This window comes from Hesperophylax consimilis, chromosome 12 (assembly GCF_061612785.1).
Source record: "Hesperophylax consimilis isolate HC1 chromosome 12, BYU_Hcon_1.0, whole genome shotgun sequence".
Classification (NCBI taxonomy): Eukaryota; Metazoa; Arthropoda; class Insecta; order Trichoptera; family Limnephilidae; genus Hesperophylax; species Hesperophylax consimilis.
Genome location: NC_142847.1, coordinates 680,698 through 693,478, shown reverse-complemented (window position 1 = coordinate 693,478; position 12,781 = coordinate 680,698). Strand labels below are relative to the sequence as shown.

The window sequence follows — 12,781 nt, the reverse complement described above, 5'->3', positions numbered from 1 at the left end:
AGGTGCTCTGTATCCACTGAGCTATGTCGGCTTATTTCCAACCCGCCAAATGATTCAATATGTACTAGTACCTCAATCAACAATTACTGCTTATTAAATTTTTGGGTGAAATGCAGATCACGCCAAACTCTGGGAATTGAATAAAAATGCACTTTCTAGATGAGAAAAGTGTGTAGAAACTCATTAAAAAAAGAATTAAGGCGCGGAAGAATAAATTGAGGGAGATACAGCCGATCAAAGTTTAATAAAATTGCACTTCGCGATCTGAGGGTAATATTCGGTTTATGGGAGTATAACCGAAATTGAACTTGATTTAGACTAATTTAGGGCTGGGGAATCCGAATCTGAAAGAATTAGGTGGGGGTCTATTAACTGAGTTATAGGGTTTTGAAACTTCGTACGCGATAAATAGGAACCATGTTTTATTTATCAATTATGACTTAAGAAAATCAAATTAGCAACTATTTACTTTTGAAATTTCAGTGGTGCCAACCAAAAAAAGAAAAGTGTTGCCATATAATAATAATATTTTTTTACAAAATAGGTTAGGTGTTTAGTTTGGGTTAGAGTAGGCAGAAGAACATGGGAAAAAGGTATTAGAATTAAATCACAAACCAGTCTATACAAACCTAGCGTAGCCCACAAACTACTTGAAAACTGGGATATAACTCTAAAGGGGACGCGAGCAGGCGTTATTAAAGGGGCAATTTTGTGTAACAGGAAATAACATGGAAAAAAGGTATTAGTATTAAATCACAAACCGTCTATACAAACCTAGCGTAGCCCACAAACTACTTGAAAACTGGGATAAAACTCTAAAGGGGACGCGAGTGGGCGTTATTAAAGGGTCATTTTTTTGTTATAGAAAATCACAGTTAGGTTAGGTTATATATATACATAAATTAAGTATTTACAAGATTTTAAATAATAAACTACCAATCTGGCAAATGATATTTAATTTTCAGAATTTTCCATGCATTGATATTATTATATGGCAACACTTTTTATTTTTTGGATGGCACTACTGAAATTTCAAAAGTTTTTAATTTGATTTTCGTGACAAAATATGGCGGCGGACTGTCCGAATATGGTGATAATATCAGATCGCGAAGTGCAATTTATTAAATTTTGATCGGCTGTATCTCCCTCAATTTATTCTTCCGCGCCTTAATTATTTTTTAAATGAATTTCTACACACTTTTTTCATCTAGAAAGTGCATTTTTATTCAATTCCCAGAGTTTGGCGTGATCTGCATTCCTCCCAAATTTTTTCACCTGCAAACAACCAACTTTATTTTTGTGGGAAAGGCTTTGTTAGTGCTAAAGTTCTCACTAGATGGCGTCGAGACATATGATATCTTCATTTATTGGTGAAATATTTTTTGACTTGTCAAATATTATTATTTTTTAATCCGAAATACTAATACAAATTGAACACACCTCTCGAGTAAAAATATTCCCGTTGGCGGCATTCCCGAGTAAAAAAATTCCCGTTGGCGGCATTTATTTTTACTCGGGAGATGTTTTCAATTTGTATTAGTATTTCGGACGACTAATTATTGCTTATAATTATTTGTTATCCTTTATGCTATGCATAAAACCTTGTCTTATAAACGTTAGTTTATCATTAAAAAATAATGCTATCTTTATCTGTTCAAATAATTTTTGACATTTTTTAAATATTAAAGGAAGTAGCAATTCATCTGTTTTTCGAAAATTTAATTTTAATTATTGAAGTTAATTTTTAATTTTTTAATTTTATCTGTTCAAATAATTTTTGAAATTTTTTTAAATATTAAAGGAAGTAGCAATTGATCTGTTTTTCGAAAATTTAATTTTTAATTTTTTAAATAGATTTTTCTCATACCACCCTTCTCGAATAATTAGTTAATCTATCCTAATTTTTAGACCGACTCACAGTTTAACAGCCGTTACTCAAAGCTATTTGACAGATCCAGACCGATCGCTTCTATGGATTTTTAATAAAAACTTTGTTGGGTTGTTAAGTAGGTTAAAAAAATATTTACATTTAGAAAAAGTACTCCTGATTGGAATATTGGTAAGTTATATTTAATTTCATAGTGGTTTATAAATAACGTTTTAATCTTCTATTTACATTACTTCCCTGGCATTAATTCACGTTTTACTGATATAAACCCTTCATTTACAATATTACGTTTCCAACTTACAACATCGCAAAATATAATGATAAATAAAATTTGCCATGATTCTAATCCCCGACTCCCCAAAATTGTGATTTTTCACTCTAAACTAACGTTATACTTGTGTAACCTGTTTCATGTCTATGTTAGAAGAATTTATTATTCGCATTGCTTAATGTTTGTTTACCTTGAAACGTTTTTTGTTTTGTTTACAAGTTTAATCAAAATAGAAATTTGCGTTGTGAAATAATTCAATTATTCCTTTAATATGTAAGCCCTGTTCATTTAAAAGTATGTAATATTAATACTTGGCTCATTTTTATAGGACTATTTTTGTGATTCATCACATAAAGGCGCTTGTTTCCAACACGTCTTTTTTCTGGTGACCAAGCTTGTAGTTTCATTAATAATAATTGCAATAAAACAGCCGCTTTTTTCGGCCTTAAAATTATCTATTTTATTTTTTTTCAGTTGCTATGTTAAGCATCCTAACAAAACTCAGTGTACGCAACATTGCGCATACGTCATATCGCTTGAAGAGTGCGTTGGCTGGGAGTCGGGTCATTCCCTCAAAAACATACCAACTCAAATTTGAGACAAAAATCCCTCAAAATTATGTTGAAGACAATATTCCAACACTTACGCCCACTACGATAGATGAAGAGACGATTTGCCTTTTGGAACATCTGTCCCTGGTAGATTGTGCCAACAAACAGGGTATCACTACTCTGCAAGATGCCATCTTGTTTGCAGACAGGATACTGCATATAAACACAGATAATGTGGAGCCAATGTATTCAGTTCTGGAAGACAGGTGACCATTTTTAAGACACTTATCTGGAGTGATGTAAATATGTAATACTATATTTCCTACACTCTTTAAAAATCTTTCCCAAATAATAGCTCCACAGAGACCTAGGTTATTTCCTTGTAACAAGATATTAGGCTAACACACAGAAATATAATGTTTTCATATGAAGCAGATACTTTGTGATGTAACGTAATAATTTAAAATAAAACATTAATTTAATAACTAAAAGAAATATTACGGACATTGTCCATCATCAGGGCAAAAAAGGTCTAGAAAGTCTAAAGAGGAAATGTTGCCTAAAGAAGGAGGAAGCGCACCCCGCCAATAATAACCCAAAATAATTCACAAAAAGTAATATTATTACTGTACTAGCTATACCCCGCTACGCGTTGCTGTGACTCAGTCTGTCTGTGCAGATAGAGAAACAATAGCGCGTGTTGATTTTACTTCCAACCGATGGTGCTCTTTTACAAAAAACTATCTTTTTCCAACAGATGGCGCTGTTTTGACATCCACATATAAAAACACACACATATTCAAATGCAACATTATGTCATAATTTCAAAGCAATCGGTGAAGAACTTTTGGAGATTTAAGATATTGAACAAAAGAACATTTATGTTTTTATTTTTTTTTTATTGGTTTTCAAGTTACAATCCCGTTAAACTTCAATAAAGCAGTTTGTCAACAGGATGTTAATGATCAATTACATACATACACACATAATATTATTACTATAACTATACAATTAACACACATAAATTAATATAAACTATCTCTATTTAGTAACCATTGTTTCAGTATATATCATACGGGCTTTTTCACCAAACCCTTATAAAGTTTATCATAACTATATGTCACATAAAATTATGCATACGATAAAGTTGCTCATAAACCTAGGTGCGTTTCACCACAGAAAACAAGGTCCCACGCAGCTATTAGACGAATCTCTCTGGCAACAGCGCTTTTATAATGTCTAATGCAACGCCTGTCTTTAAAATGCGATTGTTTCTATGGAATTGCAAACGTCAAAACGGTAAACAGACGTGGTTTATTTATGCAGGCGACATTTCTGACCAATTCATTCGTGGTAAGTACAATAGTTTTTGGTATTGTTAATTATTATGCGATCTTACTAGAGATTTGAGTCGAATTAAAAGATTTGTCTTATTTTTCAGGATGAATAAACGAGATCGAAGCATTAATTTTACGAAAGACGAGTGACAGTGTAAACAAACTACTTGAATATAGCGACGCGGTGAAGTCCTTAGGAGATAACGGCATCAGGTATTATAATATTACAAATGAGGATGTTCAAAGTCACACAATGTCACGCACTGATTCTTTTGAATTATTGTTCTTCCTGTTAATCCCTAAAGCCTTGCAACGTGCATCTCGAACTGTCAGAATTCAGATTCCATATAAATTCGCTATTTTTTAATATATTTCAAAATAAAATACTGTTCTTGAATGTGGATTAAAGACTCTCAGTTTTGTGCAGTACAAATCGACTTAAAAATATAAAATTTTTGAACTCAAACATTGATAAAGTCACTTACAAATGGTTTTTTCATCATGAAAACTGTAATTACTACTTTACACGAAACAAAAATGTATTTAATTAGACAAAGATGTTATAAAAGTTATTGTCCTTTAACTTTTTTTAATTCAATATGACAATTTGCAAACCTCGACAAATATTTATCAAACGCTAAATGTTTTTTCATAGAATTATTTGAATTCTTTCGGGAGCGTTTATAGTAAATTACTAAAAACGCACTATTCTCTCTTATACTTCCAGATAACCCGAATGCCATTGCAGAAGAGGTACTCATGGAGGTGTTCTCCATAGAAGAAGATGAAGACGAAGCATTCCTCGATAACCGTACACTTCCAGGGCTATTTTTGGATATGCAGTCTCCGATCTAGAAGCCCCCGCCTCAGCCCTTATGCCGTGGGATAGTTGGACCATCCCCCTGCTTCGCACGCCTCGACGATCAAGCAGCCGCAGCCGGTGTCTGCTGTGAGGCGGCCACTGCCTCAAATAAGCCGCTGTCTCGTTAAACAGAATTCCCCAGACTCCAGAGGGTCCTGATACTTGAAGACAATTGAGGAAATAGGAGGAAGATGATAAGAGGCAATTGAAACTGAAAAGCACAATTAAAAATTGCAATAATAAATTAATGTTTTTTTAATTCCATTCCCTTTTAACAAATATATATTTTTAATACATAATTATTTACAAATATAGAACTTAAATTATAATAGATTATTAAACAATAAACATTATTCAATGATCTCGTGACTGGATCCAAGCTACCTCTCCTGGAAGCAGTTGTATCTAATAATTAAATTGGCATAGCAGTTAGGTAAGTTTTTTAGATTCTCACGGCCAAAAGCATTTTTGTTGTTTGTTTTTGGGGTGTTATGCCGTGTTGCGCTAACTCCTTCTTTAGCCGACGTTTCGGACAGCGTTGCAGTGTCCATCATCAGGGCAGATCCAGTAGATCCGAAGATGTGCAGTATAATATATAACTATGTATATAACATAGCAGTTACTTGCGTGTTCATGCAGAACACACCATTTCTGTTTAGGCGTACTTCAGCATTTTTTCACCTGAAATAAGAGAAAGTAATTTCAGTAATCAACATTATTATTTCAGTGCAATTGCAATGCCATCAGGCGACAACACTGTGCTTGTCACTTGCCCGATGAGTCTTGTGAATGAAGTTGGCTTGCGCTTACATCATTTTAATAGTCTTCATTGATTCTAATGACTATTTATCACTATAGTATGTACTACTGTAGTATGTTATTGAAGTAGCAAAGATTCTTACTTGGTGACATTGCGATTTGTAACATGTTTGCAGGATAGCCTTAAGGAACTGATCCAAATTATAAATAAACCTCTTTTGGGAGCCAGGTCCTAAGGGAAGTGAACGTACACTGGACGGAGGTGTACAATAGCCTCCTAGCACTTCTTTTTGGTGCAGCGTTAATCCTGAAAACAATTATATTATGGTGTATCTATGTACAATGCTTGTAGCAGGATATAATAATATATTATGTGGGCACACAAAATAACATTACACACAGTAACTAACGTCACTGGGTACATACACTGTTATTATTTGAGTACAGCTATTTCGTTATGTATTTGTATTAAAATAACATACCTGGTGGTGGTTCTCCGAGACATTTTGTCGATGATTCGGTTATGGATTACATAACAGCATGTTTCATCAGTCGAAAGCGCGAAATGAAATCTACATCATTCAAGACTTCCAAATTTTTTTCATAAGCTTATATTGTCACTTACTGTTCACTCTTGGCATTCGCATTACTGACGCCCGCGACCCGTCATATGCTTCTGCATCTTCAATTCTGGCAAAATACTCAATTAAATCCACATTTAAGTAAAATAATGTAAACTTCACAGCTGTCAAAAGTATCAAGTGTCAAATCAAAACGTACTGAAAGGCAATAGGTAGAAAACTCGGCTAATATATCCGACATATAACCACTATTAGCTGCTTCAAGTACCCTATAGTGAAGAGGGACTTTATCTTACATATAGGCGTTTTTGAGCGTTGGTGAAATCGAAATAATACTTTATCCTATGCATAGTGCTTCTGACAGTTTATGAGCAGGATGGTGAAATACCCCGTTAATCTATTTGTGGAATCGCAATTTTTTATATTAATGGGTAACATGTTAAGCATTTTTGGCACGTTAAATTCCAGGGTTCGCCGTCCGTATTTATTATTATATTTTGGAACAAGCATTCCTTCATTCTTCGTAAACCTCGTATTATATTCATGTTCCACTTTTCTTTTATAATCAGACTCAGATATATGTTGAATCAATATTTTGTACCATAATAAGGCCTGCACCGGTAATATTGTTAAATTCCGATACAACAATGATATGTTTCGTCTCTGTGAAAAAATATGTTTTTGGGCTAATAACTTCACCATAGAATTTTGTACTGATTGCAGGTGGTTTAAATTAGTTTTACAAGAGTGACCCCAAGTAGTTAAACCATACCGTAAAGTTGATTCTGCGAGTGATAGGTAAATAATTTTTAAAATATTCACCGGAACGAAACATTTCAGTTTGTATATCCTACCCACTATCGCTCTCAGCCGCTTGCAAGTTTTGTTTATTTGTGTATCCCATTTGAAATGATAATCAACAGTCACCCCCAAATAAACGTATTCATTTACCAGTTCAATACTTTCACACATACATGGCTGTAAAATGTTTTGATGAATACATATAAAGTTATGTGAAATTATTTTAGGCATGATCTGAAATGAAGCATGTGGAGACCGTATGTGCATCAATTTAGTTTTCTTGGTATTAATGATTAGACCTGCGTCATGTGACCATTTTATCAGGGACTTAAAGTCATGTTGCATATATTTAATCGCAATGGATAATTGTTCATCAGATATGACAAGAGCAGTGTCGTCAGCATATACAAAGTGTCTTACATATTTAAATAATTTTTTCATTATTGATACAAATATAATATAAAGGGTTGGACCCAAAATCGACCCCTGCGGGACTCCAGCACAGATTTTTTTCCTCCCACTCATTTTTTCTAATATTTTTACACATATATGTCTATTAGATAAATAATTTTTAAACAAATTAAGTAGGTTACCTCTAATTCCAATTGCTTCTAAGATTTTTAATAATTTTTGTGGGTCAATTGTATCAAACGCTTTGGAGTTATCTATAAATAGTACTAAAACATGTCTTTTATGGTTTAATTCATTATTAATATAATTTGAAAAATCCTGTAATAAATGCTCTGTGCTTTTTTCTTTTGAAAGCCATATTGTTTTTGGTCTATAATGTCAAATTTTTCTAAGTATTTATTTAATTTTAAGGAAATATATTTTTCAAAATTTTTTTCAAGTGCAGGCATTATACTGATAGGTCGATAGTTTCCTATTTCTGAGTGCTTTCCTCCTTTGTATATAGGTCTAATAATAGCGCATTTAAGATCATTTGGCAATTCAGCTTCTATAATAAGTCTATTAACTAAGTGCGTTATAATAGGTCCTAAAATATCTATATGTCTTTTTATGTCGTACATTCTTATGTTGTCCATTCCCAAGGATTTTGAATTTTTCATTTTCTTAACAATATTTTTTATCTCAGTGAGAGTTGCCTTTGGTAAATACATACTGTGAGGTAATTCTATTTGATTAACATTGGATGCCTTAAAATCACATCTGTGCAACATTTGGCTTATACTATCTGAGAAATAATTTACATATTGGTTTGTTACACTTTCCACCGTTTGTTCCTTTAACACATATCGTGAGATGACTTCATCACAATTACTTTTAGTTTTTCTTCCCAACAATTTATTTATTTCATCCCATGTTTGCTTAGTATTATTGAAACTACGTTTGAATTTATCTTTAAAATAACAATTTTTTCTTTTAGTAATTAATTTGTTGACATTATTTCGCATGTACCTGTATTCATTTTCATAAGTTTTATTACAAGGAGAATTTTTCCATCTTCGAAACAATAAATCCCTTTTTTTTATTAACTCTAAAATCTCTGTAGTTATCCATTTTTTGATCGCATGTGGTCTTTTGGTTGGTTTTTCAAAAAATGACACAGTGCTTTTTTCATATAAATTAATGAAATTATTTTTAATTTGATGATACAAAAAGGTACTTTCTTGTTCATTAAGTAAAGAATTCCAATGTATTTCTCGGATGTGATTATCAATATGTTTTTGGGACAAAATTGTTATCTTTTTCATGTTTTTTAATGGTTCTTTTTGCACATCATATTTAATATTAACGGCTGTCATATAGTGATCTGCTATGGAAATCTCGCATACACACGCTGATAGCGAGTCCACTTTTTTAAGCCCGTTACTGTACCTAACGTATATATGATCTATGCATGATTGTGTTATGCGCCCGCTAACAATTGCTTCACGCGTCACACCGTCTATGCATTTGATCAAATAATTGCTGGCAAGAATATTTTCATATGAGTTTACTACAGGATCATTAAAATTCATCAAGTTTATATTAGTGTCCCCAAAGAACAAAACATTGTCTCGAAGACCTATGAAATCCGTCAGAATAGATTCAATTTCCCTGATAAAAGATAGTTTGTTAAGATTCGGTGGTCGATATATCGCTAATATACTCAAACTTTGTTTATTTAGAAGAGTAATTATACCAAAAACATTTTCAAAATAATTTGATTCTAGTGGTGATTGTTTAAATACCATACTGTTTCTTATATATAGCGATATGCCCCCACCTGATTTATTATTACGACAATAGTTGTAATTTGAATAGCCCGGAATCTCATACATATTAATTTGGTCAGCTTGTATATTTGTTTCGCTAATCATTAAAATATCTATACGCTCCCAACAATTTCTTAAATAAACATGTAAAACATCCCAATTCTTACATAATGATCTGATATTTACATGAATACAAATTAATTCCCCTACATCACTTTTTTTAATATTTATCCACTGTTGTAGATCGTTAGTTCTTAAAAAATCTACTTCATTATCTTCTTCTAGATAATTACTTAAAGCAATGTTTTATAAAATAATTAGTTCAAATTCTGTCCTATTAATATGATAATTTATTACAACCTCTCTGGTTACTATACCTAAGTATTTATTTGAGTAATGATTGAAAGGTAGGTTTACATATGTCATTTTTATATTTATTTCAATTTTAATGCAGTTTGTAAGAATTATTAGGTAATCTAAAATATTAACAATAATGAATTTCGTCAGAATGAGTACTGCAACACCTCTATTATTATTTTTGTTTATTGTCGTCTGAATATATTTAAAATAAGAGTGCCGCCGTTGATAAGCAATCGGCAGTGACTCATGATTTGTAAATGGCTTGTTTAACACTATGCCGTCAGGCTGAATATTTAAATTATTGATTTTAATTAAAATAGTTAATTTATTCTGCATTGTAATCAATTTTTTGTTTGGCAACTTTTAACATATAATTTCTAAACTTACATGCTATACTATTTGGTAGGTGATCCGTAGGGAAATTTTTTTGTTTCTTTTGATTAGAATCCCAGCAGTTGGCACATTTGGGGGGGCAGTCCAGAGATTTGCATTCCCGGTATTGGTGGTCTCCGGCGCAGTGCATACATCTTGGATCCTTTATTTTATCTAGGCATTTATGTGCAGTATGGCCAAATCTTAGACAATGGTAGCATTGCGTTAAAGGGTAGCAGTCTTCAACATATATCCTCAAGAATCCTAAGTTGACACGTTTTTTTCTTATAAGGTAATCTCTCATGTTTCCATTTGTTTCGACAATTATATTGTGGGACTTATTTCTTTTGTTGTCGGTGATAGCTTTCACCTGAAATATATCAGGATTTTGATCTGTCATTATTTTAATGTCATCATTTTGGAGTCTTAAGTCTGTTAAAAATTCTTCTTTTGTGTAATTTGTTTGTATTCCTTTGAATATTACACACGGTTTTTTTCTTTGTATTTCTTCTGCCGTAATGTCTTTTTTTGATATTTTGTTTATTTCATTTTTCAGTTTGGTTGCATCTTCTTTTTTAGGGCAAGTTATAATTAATCTGTTGTTAGTTATTTTTTTCATGCTGTTTACTCCGATGCCCAGAGCAGATATTTTAATTTTTTTTTGTATTGTTTCCTTAAGTTGGTCTTGATTTTGGTTCGTATTTAATGAAGTTATTATAATTGGAAAGTTTTTTTCTTCAATCTCTTCTTGGTGATAGTTGGTTTTTACTGCTGACGCGTACGTTACTCTTTCATTTTTAGTTTTTAGCATTTCCTTCAGCATTGTATTTTTTTCTTTCAGTTTTGCTAGGTCTATCGCCATATGCGAAATATTTTCCATAATAGAGCTCATTTTTTTCGAGATTTCTATTTTTGTTTCTTTTGTGATTCTTGATTCATCGAATAATGCGGTCATTTCAGCAATTTCTTTCTTAGCTTTGGATATGTAGTCATGCGGATCAACTTCTTCCTCCATCGCAACGTTTTATTTATCCTGTTTTGTATTCGGGTCTCAACGTGTTAGTGCGACTAACGTACAGTTACACGCGTCCGTTGCCTGCCAGGTTGCAGACTGTACTATAGATAATAGTTAATAATAATTAATATAGATAATAGCAGAGTGAAGCAACAAACATCCAGCTCCCAGTATTATTTGGGACATATTAGCCCATCGTCCCACAGATCGGTAAGCAATTGACATAAAGTTTGTGCTGTAAGACCCTGCCCAGAAAATTAAGTTCGTGTTATAGTAAGGTAACAGTCTGCAGCGCAGTTCAGTGTGGAACTTTTCTGGGCAGAGTCTTACAGCTTTTGGTTTATGTCGATTGCTTATCGACCGTGGGATAACGACCTAAAGCTTTTATTTTTGGTTTCACAATTATTTGATCTCTAGTGAATTCCATAGTATCTGAACATGAGCTAAAGTGTTTAGAGTACCCTTCCAAATTCCACCCACCGCTACATAATTACCTTTGGAATGAGCTGCCTCCTCAAACACCTCCTTCATCAAGGCAACATTAATTATAATTAAAAGAGACACTCTCTACCCACTGGCTCAATACTCCGCTTCCATCTTACCTTAACTTGTTTCCTATCCGTACCCAATTCCCAACATGTACAACTATTACCACACGTCAATAAGCCCACTGTGACAAAAATATATATAATAAATGAATACACATTTTGAGAGTCGGGTATTTGTACTGCCGCCTCGTAAAGCATTCATTGGATAACTAACACTTCTGCCATAGGTCACCCCAAGTGGTTCGGATGCCCGGGTTCATGGCGTGAGGTTTGTTCAGATCTTGGCGGGGGATGCGTCTGCCCACCAACTGCGTGGCGGGCCGGATCGGGAGAGGCCGGTTGAGGGAGACCCTTTGACATCTCCAGCCGAACACTCTTGACCCATCGCAGTGGGAGGTATGGCTCATACCTCTTTGGGTGTGGTATCCTTGCAGCGGCTTTATTGAAGTAGTCAGATTACAGAATCCAAATAGAGTAATCACAGTTGTTGCTGACGATGAATGTCGTTGTGCACGGTGCACACGGCAACCGCGGGCGACGAAGCGGTCGCCCGTTGTCAGTTGTAGCTAGACGCTTGAATGGGTCTTAGGTCGGTGCTTTTTTCGCCGTTCGCCTCGTAGGTTCCAATGTGATGAGTGTTGCAAATATCGATGTTCTAGAACCTACTAGTAGCTGCCGCTAGATATCCTTCAATCCTGGACACACTGACCCTCGAATCGCTCATACCCTTTTCCTTCTCAGAACTGAATATCCCTCCTGTCTTTAAAAAGACCCTCCACACAGCATCCTCAAAGATGATAGACCCTGAGGGAAAATATTTTTCTCAGTTCACCTCAAGCCTCCTATACTGATTTAATGTTAAATAAAAGAAAAATTCTGTTTTGCGTTCTGCTAGAAAAATCTAATACATAATATGATTTATTTTTTAAGGCATTTAACTCTGAGGAACGACGAAGTCACTGATGGAAATTGTCAAAAGGATATTTTGAAAAATGCAGCACTGACCGAGGAAGATTACTTCGTAGCACCTCCCGGCAATATACCACTTGAGCCACGGGATAACTTGCTTCATAAAGATACCAAAAATAACACAGAAACCGCCTCGTAAACATATCTCAATAACCAAAATACATACTTCTTGCTTGATAAAGATACCTGTATTACCAAAATACATACTTCTAGCTTGATAACGAATTATTACCAAAATACACACTTCT

The 12,781-nt window shown here is 33.7% G+C and overlaps 1 protein-coding gene and 1 long non-coding RNA gene across 2 annotated transcripts; both read left to right on the top strand.

The window, feature by feature from the left end:
- The first annotated feature begins 1,917 nt into the window (after positions 1–1,917).
- On the top strand, positions 1,918–12,725 carry GatC (glutamyl-tRNA(Gln) amidotransferase subunit C, mitochondrial). Its single transcript, XM_089638005.1, has 3 exons — positions 1,918–2,059; positions 2,634–2,976; positions 12,495–12,725. The coding sequence occupies exons 2-3, from the start codon at positions 2,639–2,641 to the stop codon at positions 12,670–12,672; spliced, it is 516 nt and encodes a 171-aa protein (XP_089494131.1). The 5' UTR covers positions 1,918–2,059; positions 2,634–2,638; the 3' UTR covers positions 12,673–12,725.
- Positions 4,001–4,858, top strand: LOC149418968 (uncharacterized). Its single transcript, XR_016302887.1, has 3 exons — positions 4,001–4,063; positions 4,152–4,260; positions 4,775–4,858. It is a non-coding gene; the product is annotated as an uncharacterized LOC149418968 (long non-coding RNA).
- Positions 12,726–12,781: the final 56 nt, after the last annotated feature.

Bases quoted from the DNA above. Each gene is read 5' to 3' on its own strand.
- GatC (XM_089638005.1), top strand. From the start codon at position 2,639: ATGTTAAGCATCCTAACAAAACTCAGTGTACGCAACATTGCGCATACG. The intron at 2,977-12,494 runs GTGACCATTTTT...TTATTTTTTAAG, and splicing joins TATTCAGTTCTGGAAGACAG to GCATTTAACTCTGAGGAACG.